Source organism: Centruroides sculpturatus, unplaced genomic scaffold, assembly GCF_000671375.1.
Source record: "Centruroides sculpturatus isolate CEXI.00-Female unplaced genomic scaffold, Cexi_2.0 scaffold674, whole genome shotgun sequence".
In the NCBI taxonomy this organism is placed as follows: Eukaryota; Metazoa; Arthropoda; class Arachnida; order Scorpiones; family Buthidae; genus Centruroides; species Centruroides sculpturatus.
Genome location: NW_019384968.1, coordinates 380466 through 401616, shown reverse-complemented (window position 1 = coordinate 401616; position 21151 = coordinate 380466). Strand labels below are relative to the sequence as shown.

General features: G+C 35.5%; 2 protein-coding genes across 5 annotated transcripts; both read left to right on the top strand.

Moving 5' to 3' along the window:
• Positions 1-104: 104 nt before the first annotated feature.
• On the top strand, positions 105-4497 carry LOC111632552 (protein PIH1D3-like). 2 transcript variants are annotated; one of them, XM_023377011.1, is made up of 3 exons: positions 105-165; positions 2366-2678; positions 3581-4497. In XM_023377011.1, the coding sequence occupies exons 2-3, from the start codon at positions 2373-2375 to the stop codon at positions 3839-3841; spliced, it is 567 nt and encodes a 188-aa protein (XP_023232779.1). In that variant the 5' UTR covers positions 105-165; positions 2366-2372; the 3' UTR covers positions 3842-4497. The 2 variants fall into 2 exon arrangements, with proteins under 2 accessions (XP_023232779.1, XP_023232780.1); XM_023377012.1 differs by lacking the exon at positions 105-165 and adding an exon at positions 253-272.
• Positions 4498-6043: 1546 nt separating this feature from the next.
• LOC111632553 (protein naked cuticle homolog 1-like) lies at positions 6044-16251 on the top strand. Of its 3 annotated transcripts, none has more exons than XM_023377014.1 (7): positions 6044-6763; positions 6864-6973; positions 10855-10918; positions 12023-12132; positions 13135-13209; positions 13395-13753; positions 14952-16251. In XM_023377014.1, exons 1-7 carry the CDS (start codon positions 6739-6741, stop codon positions 15667-15669), a joined length of 1461 nt encoding a protein of 486 aa, XP_023232782.1. In that variant the 5' UTR covers positions 6044-6738; the 3' UTR covers positions 15670-16251. The 3 variants fall into 3 exon arrangements, with proteins under 3 accessions (XP_023232782.1, XP_023232781.1, XP_023232783.1); XM_023377013.1 differs by having other exon boundaries at positions 11978-12132; XM_023377015.1 differs by lacking the exons at positions 6044-6763; positions 6864-6973 and having other exon boundaries at positions 11982-12132.
• Positions 16252-21151: the final 4900 nt, after the last annotated feature.

Sequence of the window (21151 nt, the reverse complement as noted above, 5' to 3'; positions counted from 1 at the left end):
AAAATATTAAATTACTTAAATAAAAATTTATTTTTACAAATTACTAAAGAAATATTAACTAAAAGAATATATATATATATATATATTTAATATAATAAAAATGTCTAAATAAATGTTGCCCTCTATCGTCAATAGTAAAAATTAATTAGAACATCTTTTGAATTGGTAAATATGTTAATTTTTTTTTTCGTTTTAAATTACAAAACATTAATTTAAATGAGAGAATTTTTAAAGATTTTACATAAAATTTAAACCTGATAGGAAAAATTTTGGTAAGAACATCAAACTTTCTAGAGATTATGGTCTCAGCCCGCTGCTCGGGAGGATCCGGGTTCGAATCCGGGCGATGCAAACGCAAGGGGTATTTCGTGGCCCTTTGAACAAGATATATATGTATAGGCCTATATTACCGGACCGAAATTTTCTGCTAGTCTGACTCCGTTCATGTTTTTCGATATGTCAGACCCGTTTGTGGGTCTGGCTAAACCCACCAGCGGTTAAGGCGGCAGATTACCTGTCTGGAAACCTGGGATCGTATCCGAGCAGTTCGTAAAACTCCCAAAAATTATTCGCAGAGTGGTCCACTTGCATACGCCCCATTCTTCGCCACTCAGCCGCCCCTATTATGAGCCTGTTAGAAAGGCCTTCTTAATGCTCACGGAGCAGGAAGGCTTTAAAAAAGAAGATAATGAGAATGAAATAGTAAAAATAGAATGTTTTCTCAGAATAAATGAGGAAAAAGAATAGAGAAAACGTTACTGTTTTGGGTTTGAGGAGATCAGGCAATACAACACGCCGGCGTTCTGCAAAGTGGGGATGGAACACGGGGAATTTTTACGGAAAAACTGTAGGCTAGTGTAAGGCCGATGAAGACCTTTGATTATTCACGCGGACTCCAGCAGATGGCGTTAGAAATACAATGCTTTTCTATGGGGGAGGACCATTCCAAAAATTCTCGAAAACGAAGGCAGATAGAACCATGTTTAATAAATTCGAAAAATATCAATTTTTTTCGATTTAGGCTAGTGTAAGTGTCGAAGGCAAGTCTTTTTTACACTGAAATTTTCTCATTAAACTAGTTAAAATCGGTAAAATACAAATTAATGTAGGAAAATTAACCTAAAAACAGAAATTTCTGTATGTCTTCGGGAAATTAGTAAAAATTTTGCAGTAAAAAATGACAAAATTAACCCCGAAAATTGGTAAAACAACATAAGAACACGCTCAAGAAGTCCAAAAATCCCTCTCTTATTTAATAATACGATAAAATTGATATAATCGAGTTAACAATTTACTAAAATATGTCCAAATTACATTATACCACGAAATTGTTATAAAGTCCTTAAAATTCCCTTAAAATTACTATAAAATTTCCGTAAATTCCCTTAAAATTTCTTTAAGTTATAAAAATTTCCTTAAAATTTCTTTAAAACTTCCGAAAATTCCCTTAAAATGACTTTAAAATCTCCGAAAAATCCCTTAAAATTTCTTTAAGTTGTAAAAATTTCCTTAAAATTACTTTAAAACTTCCGAAAATTTCCTTAAAATGACTTCCCTTAAAATTCCGTTGAAAATTGAAAATTCCTTTAAAATCTCCGAAAAATCCCTTAAAATTACTTAAAAAGTTCCCTTAATTCCGAAAAATGCAATTTTTAATTTTAGATTAAATTTTCGGGTTCCTAATATAGAAAACCTCCCCACAATATTATATTTTAGTACTAATACATTATTAAAGTCAGTTGCCTCGCCATGAAATCTATATTGACTTAATGCCGTAGGGCTATTGTCACGCTAATTACTACCTATTTTGCGCAATTATCCATAAAATACACTTTAGGGAATTTATATACTAAAAAAAAGACCAGTAATTTAAGGCTTTTAGAGTTGAAGTAAATATCTTAAGTTTAATACCGCAGGCAAACCTTTTAAGATACGCTTCACTCATTAAACTACTGTATAAAGTAATTGATGTGTTACGCTAGATTAACGTCACACAAAAAATTCTATATAATATATTTTCTATAAAATTCTATTTTCTATGATTCTTTCTAATTTATACGGTTTCCTTTATAAAATTTTTAAGGATTTTTAACGCCAGGTTAATCAAATTTTGGGAGGCGCGCTGGGGATATTTCGTGGAAAGGTTCTATTGTTGCTATGACAATAAAGCAAACACTGGTACATAAATAATAACAGCCCTAAGGCAGCGCAGTAGTCTTTTCCTCTAATTGTGTGTGGAAAGGCACCTAATTTAGTAGTGGTTCCTCTCCCCTCTGTTCGTTAATCCCATAGAAGTTGGGGGTTTACCCTCTGAGGGGATATTAGCCATATGTTTTTATTATTAATATATTCTATGTATTTCTAGAGGAGAGATGGATTTCGGAGCTTCGTTGTTAAAATTAAGGGACCTTTTGAACCTGGAAGAAACGGACAGTAGCGATGACGAGTTCAAACCTAAAACTCAAGTGACTAAAATGGGACCCGGAGACATCGGTGGGAGGGCAGTTAGCGGAAAGGAAAAGACTGAAGAAGTCGGGGTGGAGGACGATGACGTCATCTGGAGCGCGCGTGAAGTTCCCCAGGGATCGGAATTCGACGATACTATCGATCCTAGGAAAGAGCCCGAGTACGAGATGTTCTTCAGGCAGAAAGTGACTACAGAAGATATCTATCTACAAGTAAGGTCTCTTCTATTATTCTCGAGGGGTGCGACTCGAGTCAGAATGGCCCTCTGTCAAAGTCTGAATGAGGAAGAAACCGGAAGCGGATTTAGGTCGCTTCACCTTAAACGATGGGCGCGTGGCCGGAAAACATTTCTAGGAAAACTAAATAATGGACTAAGAGCCCGAAACCACTTAACACAATAGCAAATTGGAGGGTGAATTACGAAATGAAGCCTATTTCCTTCCATTCTTATAACAAGGATCGTACTTGTTAGTATAATATGTTTTTTTTTTTTTTTATTCTACCAACATAGCACACAAAATATTCACTCCACATTCTTTTTATCAATTCGGTTCGGTAGCAACGACGTTAGAGAATTATCCTATCAATTCGCCATGTTTGAAGTGGGGGAAATCGGGATCTAAACAGCTAATAGTAGCGGCTCCTTTTGATGTTTCGGCCACTCCTGCGTGTACGAGAGGAAATTTTTAAAGCAGAAACCGCTCCTACATGTTATCAGGAGGCACACGCAGCGAGGCGAAGCGGGGTAGAAAAACAACCTTGACACTCATTGAACTGTGACAATATCAAAAGCCGGTTCCCTCTCGACTACTCGGTTCTTCGTTTTTATTATTATATCGTCTCGTTCTGGACGAGTGCATTCGAGTAGATTTCTGGCATTCTCGGAGGAGCCTTTTAACTCGAAATCGCTTTTCCCCCCTTGTCGTAGCACGGGTAACGGGCCACTTACGAGTATAAATGTTGCAGATGGGTAACAAGAACCCAGCCACTTTCAGCTGCGAGGATCTGGTGATCAAGATCAAGCTACCGGGGGAGGAGCCTTTTAACTCGAAATCGCTTTTCCCCCCTTGTCGTAGCACGGGTAACGGGCCACTTACGAGTGTAAATGTTGCAGATGGGTAACAAGAACCCAGCCACTTTCAGCTGCGAGGATCTGGTGATCAAGATCAAGCTACCGGGTGTAACGACGCAGAATGAAATCCACCTGGACGTCAAGGAGAAGAGATTGGATTGCAGGACCTCCACTTATCGTCTGGGTCTCTTCTTACCTCATCCGGTCAAACCAGACTCGAGTAAAGCCGAGTGGGACCAAAATTCCCATAACCTAACCATAATACTGAGATTGGACAGAGAACTCGATGAATTGAACTTCTAATAGGCCCCCTAGTACGTGTTTCAACGGGGGGTTGAACACCGAGCTAATTGCTCGGGAATTGTTACTTACCTAGTCAACAACGAGGCTTTTAAGGATTTCTGGAAAGGTGGATTCTTAGAAATCCTCCTATTTTAAGGAGGTCTTTAAGAAAGCCGGCAACACTTAATTTTTAATGCGTTTGACGTCATTACTTTTAAATCAATTACGATTTAATGCGTTTGTTTAGTGAGTAATTTTCGTATTTTACTTGTAACGCTCGCACAATAAGATTTTAAAATGGGAAATCCGTTAATAGAAAGCGGAATATTTATATTTAAAGGCGATAAAACATTATATACCGGTATATATATATATATATATTTTAAATTAAAAAGAATTCTATGTAAAAACCTCCTACTGTACATCTGTCGTTGGATAAGGAGGTAATATTTATGATGACGTCACAATGTTTCCACGTATGTGAAGTTTTCCGTTTCTTCCTGTCACGAAAATTGGTCTTATAGCTGTTTAAATTGCTTATTTTAACAAGTGTTCGTGATGTAACGCACGCAGTGACGTGTTTTCGGGCAGGAAATTTAACCAAAAAAAAAAAAGGCAAATTATATAATGTTACAAACACAGTAAAAATGTAAAAAAAATGTAACTATTCCCGCAATTCGAGCGTTATAAATGTAAAATAAAAGTATAAGATAATTAAAAAAACTGGCAACACTTAACATTTAATGAGAATGATGTCACGAACTTCGGCTTCGAACATTGGTTAATTCAAAATTTTAAATATTTTGAATTATGATATGGAAAAAAATGGCTGAGAAAGTATTTTAGGCAGGAAATTTAGCACATAAAGAGAAAATAATAGAGTAATATATCAATAATAAAAAGTTTCCTATAGAGATTCACGCTTGGCGTATTTGGTGGGGGAGGAGGAAAAAAAAAACAATCGGAAATTGTGTGATCGATTATTTTGATTGCTTCCACCTTTTAGGTGTTGTAGTTAATTGAATTTATTGATCAAGAAACGAGAAATTTGCCTCTTCATTACTCAATTCTCTTAGGTATAACCAACGCTTAGGTCATTAACACACAAGTATCATTTTAAGCTACTGGTTCCTCTAATTATCCTTTCTTCTATGGTTACTTGTGTTATTGACTCGTTTGCCAACAGTTCTATATACAACTTTCCGTTTCTTGTTCTTTTGATACCGTCTAATAACTTTCTGGTGTCGTTTCTATTTATGTTCCTTCTTGTTTCTTACTTGTTTACGCAGTTCGCTTCGTAATGCTGATAGTAATACTGTTATTGATTCCTTCTTTTATTTATTGTGTACAGAAAAAATGTACACATTTTTATACAAAATTTTTTTGTGTGTACACGCTTCTAAAAAGCCAAGTATCAGGTATCAATTTTTGTGTTTCTTGTAACGCGGCGATACCAGTTTTAGCTCAGTCACGTGATGTTTTTTTTCTCGTGTATATCAATTTTAATACAGGTTTTATTCGATCATTACCATTTATATTTAATTCAGTCAGAGATATCTTACAGTTTAACTTAATTTTTGGTATCGCATTCCTTCCGATTTATATTATTAAACAAGCCTCCTGTTGTCACTTTCCACGTGTTACTTTGTAAGTTTTAACGAAATTTCGATCGATCGTTCTCCCCCTTAACTCAATTTCTACTTTGTATTCTGTCTTCGTTCATCAATTTCCGATGTCATTCCTAGTTACGGTGGTACAGTACACTTCTTAAATTCTTGAACACACGGCGAGGGGGGGAAAACAGGAATAGTTACATTCGACAAACGAGGCTGTCGTTATGTTAAAAAAGCTGGCAAATATATATATATATATATGACACGAGACCGTGTTAAACGAAAAAAATAAAAAAAAAAACAGACAAAAATCTACCATAAATCTAACAAAATCTACACGAAAATATTCTGTACCAGGAGCAAAATCTGTATAAATAAAGTGCAAAGCAGTGTACTGTAAAGTACAGTCGACCCCCCTATAACACTGTTGATTATTCTGTTTTATATGAATTCCATGTTGTACGAGTCATTTAGATTTTACAAATACGCGTGCCAGGCTGTAAATGGCTGACGTATTTGTAAAATTTAAGTGACTCGTACAACATGGAATTCATATAAAACAGAATAGTCAACAGTGTTATGAGGGGGGTCGACTGTATAGGCCTAATTAAAACACAAATTTACCGTAAAAAGCTGATAAAAATGTGAAATACAAAGGATTAAATGGTACAAAAATCTATTATAGAAAAGAAAATCCGCCACAAAAGGTATAAACCTAACAAAAAAAAAAAAACAAATCTACAACACGACAAAAATCTATCACCAGGGGCCATAAGAAAATAGTGTAACCTTCAAAAGCTGGAGAAAATTAATTTCCTCCCCCTTCCTCTCTTTAATCTCGGCTAAACTATGAAACAACTGACACCATTATAGTCGAGAGGTTCATTGGAACGGCTCCAGTTGCGCTCCGAAGCAACAGGATGTGAGCGGATATCAAAGGATACCGCTCACCTAACACAACTTTGAACAACACGCCAATACTGCTTCTACCCCCGAACGTGCAGCTGTTGTCAGCTGTCGCACCGTTCATAACGTCTCTTCAAAGTGTACCGTATTGTTACTTCGCAGAAAGCGTAAATACCTTCGAAACACACTCTCTATCACCCCCACCTCTCGAGCTCTTCTTGGACCCTTCCTTCTAGGGATTGGTCAACTGAATGAAAAGCTGCACTTCACGTTTTTCGGGCATAATTCGCTAGTAGTAGAGAGAGTTGTAGTGCGGTTTTATATTGCTGTGTGTGTGTATGTGTGTATGTTTGTCTGTCCTTTGATCGATTACTGGGATGCTACTAACAATAACGAGAAATGGGAAAAGTACAGAGCAAGCAAGGTAAGTTAATCCCGACGCCCATGTGTTTATTTATGTTATTTTTTTTAAAAAAAACGGGAGAATTTTCGTATTTAATCACATCCATCTCCTAAAATTCTAGGAGAATGTTACGTCTTCGACGCCCATCTTAACCCGGTCGAACATACGGACGAAAGCAGAAAGTTACAAAAGATGCCATTGACATCGTCGACCGCTTCGAAATTCTGTTCCGTAAGTAGATACTTCGCTTGACATTTTCCTAGAAAAACTGAATATAACTCGACCCCCGGCTGTATAAAAAGTACCCATTTTTGTTTTAAATCTTCTTTTCTTCTTTATACTTCACGAATCCAACGAAACAAAACTTATTAAAAAAAAAATTAAAAAAAAAAAGTTATTAAAAACTGGCAACATTGTTAACGTATAAAAATTTAAATTTAAATTTTTATGACGTTTGCAATTTTAAAAAAAATTCCTAGTGTTGCCAGTTTAAAAAATATTTAAAAAAAAAAAATGGAGAGTTAAACCCACCGCGTATTATTAGGTTTAGAGCTTTTGTACAAATAAACACACGTTATCAATGAACGGAGACGGGAACCATTAGAGAATTTACAAAGTTTTATCACTCAAGAAAGTATTTTATATTTATATATATATAAACTTCGAACCGCGACATTTTATCTGGTTACACTCCAAAACAGATCTACCTTATCGGAGAGTAGGAAGAAGAGAGATAACGTGTCGATTACTGTACATTTAGTGGAGGCAAAAAAATATATATATATATTTATACATAAATATTCTAGTTTTAGTATCTCGTTACGCGTCATGCCAAGCGAATTTTTCGGTCGTGGGCAAATGACCCCCGCTCTTGCCACTTGCCGGTGGCTACAAAGACTAGAGAAAACTCGGTGCGCGGCAGCTGGCCTCAGACGAGCGGCAACATCAAAGTTACATTCTGCTGGCGCCACTATTGGCTGTCGGCCATAAAACTGCCATTTCCTCTCGTACACATACAACGCGTATTGACTTAGTAACGTTGGACAAGCGTCGCTCCTTTTGTTGATATGAACTTTCAATAATTTTGAAATGATTCTACTTGCTTATTTTTAGTTACCTAAATACGTTCGGTTTTCATTGCGTGCTAGGGAATTGGGCGGAATTTTTATTTTTTTCGTAAATTAAAAAAAAATACTGTATATATAAAAATATATATATACTTTTTTTTTTATCTTGATGATTTCCCTCGCTACGTGTCGCTTTTTTACGACAGGAAACGGTTGTAATCGTGCGATTTCCTATTGTTTCTCGCGTGTTGCGAGCGGTGCGATGCGACGCGTAGTTAGCGATTGTTGCGTCGCGTCTAGATGCACGTCAAAATTTGCCATTAATACGCGATAATCGCGCGTTTTCGACTGTCGCGATTTCGCCCTCGTCGGTTTTCACTCTTCGCTTTTAACGTAAAACATGAATTTAGAAGCGAATCGCTTGATTTATTAAAATCGCGTTTGATTGTAACCAGTTGTCGCATTAAAATCGCATCGGTCGCTAGCGATTTCCTCTAAAATCGCGCTTAATTGTAACCAGTTGTCGCATTAAAATCGCAACGTCGCTAGCGATTTCGATTATACAGCTTTTAAAATCGCGTTCCTCTCTAGAAAACTTTCTTTCTCTCTTATTTCATTTCAAGGCCTTTATCAGAGAAAAAAAATTTAAACGACGCTTACGATTTCACAGGCGTCACGCCCTAAAATCGCATCCATCTCTCACAGACCTCGCTGGCGTGGCGCGCTTAAAATCGCATCCTTTCCTAGCGATTTCTTTTCACTCACCACTTTTTTCTTTTTTGTTTTTTCTAATCTTCCTCCTCCTCTTTTTTTAGGTCGCGACGTCGGCGCGCGCGTCCGATCGTCGCGGGTCGCGGATAATTTAGGGCATTGCAAAATTCCGCGTAGGGAGGAGCCGGTATCGTGTTCGGGCATCTCTCTGGCGGTTTACAGCATTTCTTTGCCTTTCCGGCATCGAATTTCTGTTGCGGGAAAAAGAGGATGAGGAAATTGTGGTCCCTTGACCTCAAGCCAAGTAAAACAGAGATGGTATTGTACGCCCCTTTGGCTCTGACTCTGGTATTTATGTCCATTAATGCACCCGATCTCCCCCCCGTCACCATAACAACATCCAGTCTATATTTGTACTTGGTCAACCGATCGCCGCTCGTGACGCCAAGGAGTTACTCCTCTCGTACGTCACTTCTCGGAATTCCTTACAGAATGGATCGTATTACGCGCGACGTATTGCGTATTCGCGGCAGTTAAAGGTTTCGATGTGCGTCACTAAGCTAACGAAGTATTTCTTACCCCCCCCTACTACGTGACGACACGAACGGAAGGACAGGTGCAAACACGTTTATTGGTATGCATTACAAATATGCCAGACAATTCGTGGAAGCTTCTAGGAATCCATCGGTTACTGAAGATTCCTACTGCTGATTGGCGTTGTTAACAATACCACTCTGGGTTATGGGGGAACTTCTACCTCCGTCCCCCAAGTAGTAATTTGAAATAAGATCTTAGAGTGCCGCCGAATACTATTCCCAGTTTTTATGCCGTTATTAAGCATTCGAGTCTGCCCGTCTGTTCGTTAAAATATCCGGATTAAGCCACATGGGTGGTTTGTGGCGAGTGATAAAGCAGAGCGGTGGTGCGGATGCAGTTGCAATATTGTTTCTACAAACAGGACTGTCTTCAGTGGAGTTGGAGTTATGCTCGAGCTACATTTTTAAGGCCTCGAGCATTTAAATTTTATTTGGCAAGGGAGGAAGGCCTCCCGTTTGTTTTGACCAAGGGCTCGTACGAATCTAAATCCTGCTTGAATTGACAAAATAATACAAGATTAAATTAGAAGACCATTGCAGAAATAGAGGCGGGCCCCAATGGTTTATGTACCTTACGCTTGAGGTATACCGGTGTGCCTCGTTGTAGAAAATGGATATCTGAAGAGAATCTGCAGTTAATTTTATGCAAAATTTGAACCACTAATAAATGTTCAAAGGCATACTTCTAATGTATTTACACCTAATTAGATTGAGGTTCTATAATTTTAATTAAGATTTTTAATCTATTTTTTTCCAATTAACCTTAGAAGTCAAAGGCCAAATAGCCAAGCGGTTACGGCTACAGCCTACCGCTCCAGAAACTCTCAATTGGATCGGGATGGGTCTCCAGATATGTTCGGATACTTGTGACCCCGGTCTCTTGTCACCCGGCAATCCTGTTGTGGGCCTGGCCAAACCCATAATTGGCTCGCTAAAAGAAGGCCCTCTTAGTGACCATATGGTGGAAAGATTTTTTTAAAATCCTTAGAAGGCTGCTTCTAAAAGAAATATTTTAATGCAAATACAAAGGGCAATTGTTATTTTGCCGACGGATATAAATCAAGTATTCCGTATTCATATTAAACTACTCTATAATTATTTACATATGCCATTATAAAATTTACAACCTTATTATTATTTATCATCCACTACATTAAACAGTCCGAAATGGAGTCTAAGATGAGATAAACCAGTGACTCCCGAGCATCTTGTTGGAAAAAAGATGAATTATTCTTTTGCAAACCGAGGCATGATGAGGTGGTGTTGAATGTCGGGCTTTACGACAAACAATTTTCTGATCCTTGCAAGAGAATTTAAACAAATTTACCGAGAGGAAATTCTAGTGAATATTCTCTTGTGTATTAACTGATACATGAGCTATCAAGGATGGTTTTAAGTCTGCACTATGTCATAAAAATCAGATTACAAGTAGACCCCCCTATAACACTATAGATAATTCCGTGTTATATGAATTCCATGTTGTACGAGTCACTTAGATTTTACAAATACGTGATCCGTTCCCAGCCCGGCACACGTTCTAAGTGACTCGTACAACATGGAATTCATATAACACGAATTATCAACCGTGTTATAGGAGGGTCTACTGTATTTAATATTACGTCTTCTATATTTAATATATTACAATAATTTTATCATCTTCCTAGTCTCTATTTTGACTAGCTACGTGTCCCGTCTTTGATAAAAATTAATAAATAAAATAATTTTTCTTTTATTTAAGGAATTATCTTTGTCGTTATGCCATGTGGATGAGTGCAAATCGCCAGACAAACATCCCCTGAAAGGTAAATATTAACAATATTTTAATTGTTAAATCACTTGTAATTACTTATTTTTTTTTAAGTTGTTTGCAGAATTCTTGCAGGATTGCAAAGAATTCTGCAATTAATTGAATGCTTATAAGAAAAACTGTTGGATCATATTGCATTTTAGGCATATTTGCAATATATGTAGGTCATTCGACTTTTAAAAAAAAAAAGAAATGGAATGGCTGGCTGAATTAATTCATTCTTTCTGTGCAGACATACACGCCGCTTTGTGTTACGATCCTAGAGAAACGGGCAAGAAACAAACTGTTTATTTACGCATTAATTTCAGTGCGAAGCAAAGAGGACAATGTATCTTTGAGATTTAATTATTCTGCCAAATTAAATTATGGAGTAGATATAGCTACTTTTATTTGGTAAAACATGATTACTTCAAAGTCTTTTCAGTTATCTTGCAAGTATGTTTTGTTTAACAATTGATAAGCTTTTCAAAACATGCCGAACTACAACACTTAGCATTATCAAGCTACGGGGGTACAAATGGTTTCCATCAATCTCGCCTTTACCTTTTGATAAGATGTTTGGACCTTATCTAACGAAGGTAAAGACTTGCAAAACTAAAAACTAAATACGAGGATGATAAAATATTTCTAACAATATAATTTTATGTAAGCTATGAGTAAAATTAATTGTGTAATTGACCCTATGCTAGACATAATTACAGAATTGATATCATAATGTATATAAAAATTAATACAGTCGACCCCCTATAACACTGTTGATAATTCCGTTTTATATGAATTCCATGTTGTGCGAGTCACTTAGATTTTACAAATACACGAGCCATTCACAGCCTGGCACACGTATATGTAAAATCTAAGTGACTCGTACAACATGGAATTCATATAAAACGGAATTATCAACAGTGTTATAGGGGGTCGACTGTATTTGCCCATTAAGATTGAGGCAAGCTTATAATTAACTATTATTTTAATACTTAAATACTGTAATATTACAGTGTGACTATTTTGACTTTATCCTATCTCTGTAAAACCTTACTAATATATTACTATTCAGGTAGACTGCTGCAAGTTCTCAAAATAGTGTTTATGAATTGTTTAGTATATCTTCCGCCGAAGGATTGTTCCGAGCACGGAGACGGCGAGGAAAACCAACTGGAGAAGGCAGAAGAAGAAAAAAGCGAAAAGGAAGAGCGAAGAAATAATTTAAAAGTATGTTTCAAAATGTTATTCTGTTTATAAACATCACATTTTAAGTTTGAAATGCTAAAAGTTTGTACGATTCGGAAGTCATTTATTCTTACTATAACGTAGTGGTATATCCCTAAAGGGTGGTGGCGGAGAAAAAAGAGGGTTTCCTGTGTATGACATCCGGCAAGCTTCCGTACTCTGAGGAGCATCATATAAGCAGGGCATAACATATCAGAAACACACCCACTTTTTTCACCCTGGGATCTGCTGAAATCACACGTACTTCTTTCGCTTCTTCCATATTTATGATTTTTTTCACACACTCTTGGCACCTTTTTTTCACTGAGAATCTATTACTCTTTTGGACACTTCCTCTTGCTCAGCCCATCTTTTCCTCAGTCTTTCATGTTCTCTGCTTCCCTCCACACTTCCCACATAGAACTTCTTACACACTATCTTTCAATATTTTCTTCACATGACCAAACCAATGCAGAAACCCTTGACACATTGTACAAACGCAGCTCTGAATGAGGCAGTTGGACCTTATCAGAGCTATAGAGGCAAAATCATGCCTGTAGGAGCAAAAATGTCAAAGGAACCAATGATTTACGTGTGACCCTTCACAAGATATAACAGTGTAGTATATAGATATAACCCAGAAGTAGTTGGTACAATGGTGTTTCTCTTGTTTTATGAGCTTCTACCCATCTCTAGCAAAGTGGAAAATGGTTGATTTAGCATTGATTTGAGAAATATTCCAGATTTTTTCAACTTTAAAACTTTTACTCCATTTTTGAGTGTCTTCAAAATTCCAGATAGGTTGATTTCTGGAGGGTTATATATAGTCAAGCAGGTAGACCGTTGGTTCTTTTGATTCTTTCGCTTCAATGGTCGTGGTCTACAGCTTTGATAAGGATTAGCAGATTGGAAAAAATGTGTGACATATTTCTAGCTTCTAATGAGTTAGTAGAATAAACTTGGTTTATATTAAATACTGTATTTATAATTTTACTTTATTTATAGGGTATCCAAACTGAAAATTCAGAATTCACTTTCACCTTATATGATTTCAATGGCTCTGGAAAAGTGTCAAAAGATGTAAGTATTTGAAATGAATCATTCCAAATGGTGTCTTATCTTCTTTTAAATGTAAAGAACTATCTTTAAAGTTCTTATTATATGAAACATAAAATAAACTAGTAAACAGAACCTTAAAACCTTTCAGCAAACTATCACAATTAAAGAATAAATACATTTTAATCAAGCAAATCTTTTTATTCTAGGATGTAGAAAGAGTCGTAGGAAGGACAATAAGTGAAGCTCTGGAGAAATCTCTGAACTTTTCGGCGACTAATCACACCATTCAAGTTCATCTTGCGATAACTCCGGAAAGTGAATCGAAGCATAAATTGAAAAGCGATCAAATAGAAAGAGAAGGGACAAACTCGAGTAAAGAGAAAGTATCTCTCAAACACTACTGTGATGCCAATGCGACGCATCCTCCATTTACTCCGGGAAAGTCTAACAGAAAAAAATATTACAACCAGTTCGAAAAGAAGGTTTCCGACCTACCGCAACAGTCGCGTAGTCCACGCATGCAGAATCAGAAATCCCGCCGTAAACTTTCGCTTGCTGATGACAGGTGAGAAAATCATTAATATAGATATAAATACAAAGATTCCATTATTTTAAAATAAACTATAAAGATCTGCAAGTTTTGTATATACAGTGACTACAAAGTCTTTACATGTGCTAGTCGGAAGTATTTGTATGGTCCATTCCCAGGATGTAATTTCATGCATAGGAACTTTGCATGCACACTTTTATGGTACAGAAAAGCACAGGGTGTACCCCTCAAATGTCCCTAGTTTTGTAGATTAATTTTAGTACTGAAGATAATGGTAGTAGAAAGTGCATCCAAGAGTTAGTTATTAAATTAAATCAGTACATTTCCTCATATGCTCCTGACATTGCAAGCTGCATACATTCTAATGTAGCCAGCATAGTAAGAGTCGTGCTGTTAATGGTGTCTGCAATTCTTATACATAGGGCTCTTGTATACGGCACTTTTGTAGCATACGCATAATCCTTGATGTGCCCACAAAGGAAATAGTTCAAAGATATGAGTTCAGATGATTGGGCAGACAAGAAATTAGCCTGGCGAGCTAGACCGTGTGTAGCAGTGGAGATCCGGATTGGCACCATTTGGAAGCAGCAACCTTTTACTGTGGAAAATTTTTAAGCATTTAAATTGGGAGAAAATTACTTCACAGTTTTCACAACCTAAAACTTATGCATGACATTCACTTCTTTTTTAGCTTTATTATTCTATAAAACATGTGATCATCAATGACTATTCTCCACAATAGTGAGATTTGGTTATGTTTTATGGCAAATAACTTTCTTATTGCGAATTCTCCCTCTTTATCTGGAGTCGTGACTAGTTAGACATGGATGGGTAAACAGCAGCACCTGGTATTCTGTGCTGTCTCCGACCAGAATACTGTCGGGGTCCTGTACTGCTTAACATAGATTCGAGAACTAGAAGAGCAAGAAGTATTGCTTATGGTTGTTGCCTTTATTAGGGCTGATGTTTATGCACAATAATAATATAACTTTATGATAAAAACCTTAAAACAAGACATAAATTAAGTACTGTAATATTTTTATAATAACTTTAAAAACAAGGCTGATTGTTAGTTTTAACAAAACCAGGTCTTTTTGACTAATTAGAATAATGAAAATAATTTAATAAAACTAAGTTTACTGATAGTCTGTTATTAAAATACAATATAATGATCAATAGAACTAATTAATCAAAGTTATTTTAACGTTTTCAGATATCCCACAAATATAAATGAAACAGTCTTGCCAGAGAAGAGCCACAAGAACCGGCATTATTCTTCCACTTGCAGAAATATTCCGGAATGTCTCAATCACCGCAGTCACTATCTCGATCTGGCTGGAATCGAAAACTACACTTCAAAGTTTGCAACTTATACTACTAATGCGTGTCTATCGGTACATGAGTGCCCCGGAGAAAGCTTTCAGAGGACTAACTTGTCTCGCTGTCATAAAGAAAGAGAGAGAAAAATGCATCATCGAAGGAAAAGTTACAGCAAGGAAACGCATCCATTCAATGTAGATGCATCGCCACACTTATTCAGACAAAATAAAGACCATAGATGTGATCTGTTAGAAACAAACTTCGATTTGTCCGACGAAGCAAAGGAAAAGTTCAACTGGGAACACCCCAGACGATCAAAATCGCACGACGTGCACAAAAATAACGAATATTTAAGGCATAATTCTCCGAAACCTAAGTGCCAGAATAGTGCGGAGAGTGTTTCTCCAAACCACTATTGCTGCCGCAAACATAAAGAACAGGAGAAAGAATCTCAGTGGAACAAACTGAGAAAGCATTTAGAGAAGGACTTCAATACCAAGTGTCGTAAAGAAAATCTTAAATTTATAGCCCTGCAAGAGAAAGATAAATGTGAGCATCATCATGTACATGAACACATTCATCATCATTATCATCATTATGTGGATTCGTAACGTGAATTATTTACAAGTGATGTTTTTAAGTACATCTAATTTATACAATTTAGTGACTGTGACTCAAAATATTTTGAAAGTTTATCAGAAAATTTGAGAAAATGGGATCGTAAGTGGCATTACAGTTAGTGATTATATATATTATTAAACGGCGTACTTAAAAAATAATTAAATTGTAACATTACAATCGAATACAGTCGACACCCCATAACACTGTTGATTTTTCCATTTTATACGAATTCCGTGTTGTACGAGTCACTTGGATTTTACAAATATGTGAGCAGTTCACAACCCGGCACACGTATCTGTAAAATCTAAGTGACTCGTACAACATGGAATTCATATAAAATGGAAAAATCAACAGTGTTATAGGGGGGTCGACTGTAATTTACACATTTCTGAAAGACTTAAGTCCTATTTGCATCTCAAACAACAAATATTATCTTTATTATTGCCGATAATATAAATAAAAATTTAACTTTTACAATTTATACACTTTAATTAAGTAGAATGACTCAGGTTTCTGCATTTATCACAGGCCGAGCATTCCTAAAACATTTAGATATAGCAATGCTTTTTGCACATAAAACAGAATGGTACAAATATTTATAAATGCTTTTTTCAATGCTCCATTGTTTGGCTTGAGATATATTTATGAATTGTTTATACATACATATATATATATTTTTGAACCTGTATTAAACAGTCTAGACTCGACATTTTTCTAGATTTTCCTCGAGATGCGCTTCGTAACACCGAATGTCGGAATGGTAATTTGGATTTGGTAATGGAATGGAAGTTTTTAATGAATTATGTTTAAAGTTATCGTTGAAAATCTTAAGGAAGCACTAGAAATTTGGAAAGTCTAATAAGAAATCATTAATTAGTTACATCTAGTATGTTTATTCTAAGAATATTGTTACATATAAAACAGTTGATGTATATCTTTTATTATTATTATTATTATTATTATTGGGGAAGACATTCCTTATTTGTGCAATGGCCAAATTAAATATTGTTGATAAATTAAGATGTATCAGATAATTATAGGCTATGATTTTATGAATAAAATTTAATTTATGCTAAATATTGTGTAGAAAATTCAAATACTAACATTGATCATTTACATTAGCGAGGTTGCGGCCAAAGTTTTCAACGCAAAAATGTGTACATCAGTTGTTTGGTACCGCCTTCCTGTAAGCCTAGAAGTTTGACAATGTCGAGCGTGATTCCACTGATGTTCCAAATGCCATTGTAGCCACTGATCCATGTTTAACTGTTGCTAGTGTCCTAAAAGATGGGAGAAATCTTTTCTGAAAAGACCGAAAGGGAATTTGGTTGGTATTCGTGTAATGTAAACCTATATATAAACTTTACGAGAATGCATCTCTTATAATAAAAATACAGTGTAGCTTGATTATCCTAAAAATCAAGTGACCGAAACTGACTTCAGAGAGTGCTTATTCAAGAAATTGTGAGGTTTCTATGTACTAAAGATTGTTGGTATTTTTCTATAGGCCCACTATTGAGCTATCTCATAACAAACACTAATGTTAGGTTTTATTTATTACAATACAAATAGAAAAAGCACAATTAATTCTAATGCATCAGCAGATTTTTCAACTTTCATGATGATCAAGCCAGAGATTTAGTAGTGTTCAGTTTACGTGATGAAAGCGAAAGCATATATTACGGATAATGCCGACAAAACCGAGGGGTCTTAGCCAGCTTTGTTTATATTCAGAGCAGAGCCATAGCTATGGGGCTCTGCTCTGAATAGTAACTGAAGTATAAAAATAATTTTCTAAAATTAAAATACACAAATTATATTTTAAAAATCTGGTTATTATCACACTGCAAAGTCACAGGCTTTATCATATTAATGACCCATGCATTTTTCTGTATTATAGCATTGTTTCTATGCTTTATACTTTGTATTATACTTATATTTGCATGCATTTAGACTATGCATTCTTATTTATTAATTAGAATAGTATGAAAGTTTGTATATTTGGGAAATATGATAAACAGGAATAGAAGAGTTAGAAAGAAATTTTCAAAGGATAGAACTGTTTTTTTGTGTTTTTCTTGGCTCTGATGAGGGCCTCTGAAAGACGGCCATAAACGTTCGAACATTAAGCATTTTTTGTTCACTATATGCTGGAATTTGCATTTAGGTGTCAAGTTGTTTAAGAACAGAAGGATGAGTAATGAAATTACCAGATTGGAGAAGGCAACGGGTAAATTTACAAGGGATAAAAGGATGCCAAAAGAGGCACAAATGGCCAGTGCCTACGCTCGTGTATGGCAGAAGAGTCACAGGAATCATAATACTGTGTGCAAGAAGTGGTATTGGTGACATAATGAGGAGAAACTGTGTGAGAAGGAAAAGTGTATGGTTCAAAAGGTGAGTAAATCAGTTCTACAATGCTTTGCCACATTGATAGAATGAAAGCATTGTTGAAGAGAGTATATATGGGAAAGGCTAAGGAAGGTTGGAACAAGTGGATAAATAAATGAGTGTGTAAGATGTTGAGTCAGAGAAGGAATGAGGAAATGTGCTAGAAAGGCACTAGTGTGTCTGGACAGGAAAGTATGAATAAAGTTGCTGAATGGATTTGTAGGATTGTGTCCTCAGGATGGCCCAAGAGTTTTTGGCACCCTAGGAGACTTGCCTAGTTAGTTTGTAATTCGGGCTGTCCCTGAGTCTCCTTTTACCTCTGCTCAACCATTCTGAATTAGGGCCATGAGAGTGTATGTATGTCCAATACAATAGTGTGAAGATCTCATGATGATAAATATTAAAAATTTATGAAAATTTAACATCAGTTGCATCCATTAATTATCCACGTGGCAATAAATTAATACAATTTAAACAAATGTTAGTAATTGTTTATTTATAAGTAGCTTCTTTCAGTTATAACATGTATCATTTATTGATCCAATCAATCAATCAATCCACATGCATAAACTCATGATCAAACTATGGCGCCATCTGGAGTCAAAAACTTTCCACAAGTTTATTATTATATATATATATATATATATATATATATTTTTTCTTTAAATATTTTATATATTTGTATAATTCCTTATATATATATATATATATACAGTGGTGCCTCGTACAACGTACTTAATCCGTTCCAGGTGCACGTCCGTTATACGAAACGCATTTTCCCATAGAAATACATGTTAAAACATATAATTCGTTCCGCAGTATAAAATAACCGTACTGTACCATAAAAAATGAAAATGGAGCAGACACCAATTATGCCGGGTAGTCAGATGTTGTGAGGAGGAGGTGGAAGAACACTTTCTTTACACATTCATACAGATACAGACTTTTTACACATTGCAGCGGGTCTTTTTTTATTGTTTTTTAATCGGAGTCAGATTCAGGAGAGGCTACCGGAACNTTAATTAATTTTAAAAGTAGGGAATTTCTGCAATTTTTGAAAATTTAAAAAAAATAATTATTATTTTTAGTCAAACGAGCATGCCGCTTCAAAGTAGGCCAAACATGCGTTTTCTTCAAAAATGTCGTTTTTTTTTCAAAAAAATTTATATAACGTTTCAAATATTTATCCTAATAAATAAATCTCGTTACTATTTCATTTCCCAACTGCATGTTATTTACGGAAAACGTTGCAGCAACAAAACTTACCCACGGGCTACAATATGTATCGTATAGTGTAACCCTCTAGCACGTTTCCGACGATTATAATTGCAAAAAATAAAAGAAAAATCTAAATATAATGCGTAAAACGTGTATATTCGGCATAATTTAGAGACTTTTATAACAACGAATAAAAATATAAAATGGCAATCGAATCTGAATTAAGTTATATTTGTAACATTTTATACTTTGATTGAATTCATGTCACTTTTATTATTTGATTATGCAAATAGAATATTTGTATAGGTTAAAATATGAATAAGCGTTTTGGCCTAGTGATTCGAGGTCGTAAAACTGTAAATTCAAATCACATGCAGAGATAAATAGTGTAGCTATCAGCCATATTACTTTCGATGGCCGAAACGGTTAAGGCGTCAGTTTGCCGCTCTGGATCCAAGGATTGAATTCGGCCAAACTACCCGAGGAATATTTTATGGATGATAACTCCCGGATATATCGGGTTCGTCCTTCACTATCTAGTCGCCCCATTGTGGATCTGGCCAATGGGCATGAAAAAAACGTTTGCCAAGGGGGTTTTTTTCCATGCCGATTGGCACAGGACAAAAAGAGAAAAAAGCGTTACTTTCTTCTACATAAAAACAAAACAAAATGTTTAAATTCACTCTAAACAAGCGGTGTTGTTGACCTAAATATTAGTCACGAAAAATACTCATTTCTTTAACGGTTATATAAAATTTAAAATAATATTTTAAAAATTATTTTTACAATTTTCCAGAAATGTTTATAAAAAATAGGAGAAACTGTGTGAGAAGGAAAAGTGTATGGTTCAAAAGGTGAGTAAATCAGTTCTACAATGCTTTGCCACATGGATAGAATGAAAGCATTGTTGAAGAGAGTATATATGGGAAAGGCTAAGGAAGGTTGGAACAAGTGGATAAATAAATGAGTGTGTAAGATGTTGAGTCAGAGAAGGAATGAGGAAATGTGCTAGAAAGGCACTAGTGTGTCTGGACAGGAAAGTATGAATAAAGTTGCTGAATGGATTTGTAGGATTGTGTCCTCAGGATGGCCCAAGAGTTTTTGGCACCCTAGGAGACTTGCCTAGTTAGTTTGTAATTCGGGCTGTCCCTGAGTCTCCTTTTACCTCTGCTCAACCATTCTGAATTAGGGCCATGAGAGTGTATGTATGTCCAATACAATAGTGTGAAGATCTCATGATGATAAATATTAAAAATTTATGAAAATTTAACATCAGTTGCATCCATTAATTATCCACGTGGCAATAAATTAATACAATTTAAACAAATGTTAGTAATTGTTTATTTATAAGTAGCTTCTTTCAGTTATAACATGTATCATTTATTGATCCAATCAATCAATCAATCCACATGCATAAACTCATGATCAAACTATGGCGCCATCTGGAGTCAAAAACTTTCCACAAGTTTATTATTATATATATATATATATATATATATATATTTTTTCTTTAAATATTTTATATATTTGTATAATTCCTTATATATATATATATATATACAGTGGTGCCTCGTACAACGTACTTAATCCGTTCCAGGTGCACGTCCGTTATACGAAACGCATTTTCCCATAGAAATACATGTTAAAACATATAATTCGTTCCGCAGTATAAAATAACCGTACTGTACCATAAAAAATGAAAATGGAGCAGACACCAATTATGCCGGGTAGTCAGATGTTGTGAGGAGGAGGTGGAAGAACACTTTCTTTACACATTCATACAGATACAGACTTTTTACACATTGCAGCGGGTCTTTTTTTATTGTTTTTTAATCGGAGTCAGATTCAGGAGAGGCTACCGGA

Excerpts from the sequence above, each read along its gene's own strand:
- LOC111632552 (XM_023377011.1), top strand. The coding sequence starts at position 2,373 with ATGGATTTCGGAGCTTCGTTGTTAAAATTAAGGGACCTTTTGAACCTG. Across the intron at positions 2,679-3,580 it reads CAGAAGATATCTATCTACAA|ATGGGTAACAAGAACCCAGC; the intron begins GTAAGGTCTCTT and ends TAAATGTTGCAG.
- LOC111632553 (XM_023377013.1), top strand. The coding sequence starts at position 6,739 with ATGGGAAAAGTACAGAGCAAGCAAG. Across the intron at positions 6,974-10,854 it reads CCGCTTCGAAATTCTGTTCC|GAATTATCTTTGTCGTTATG; the intron begins GTAAGTAGATAC and ends CTTTTATTTAAG. Across the intron at positions 12,133-13,134 it reads AGCGAAGAAATAATTTAAAA|GGTATCCAAACTGAAAATTC; the intron begins GTATGTTTCAAA and ends CTTTATTTATAG.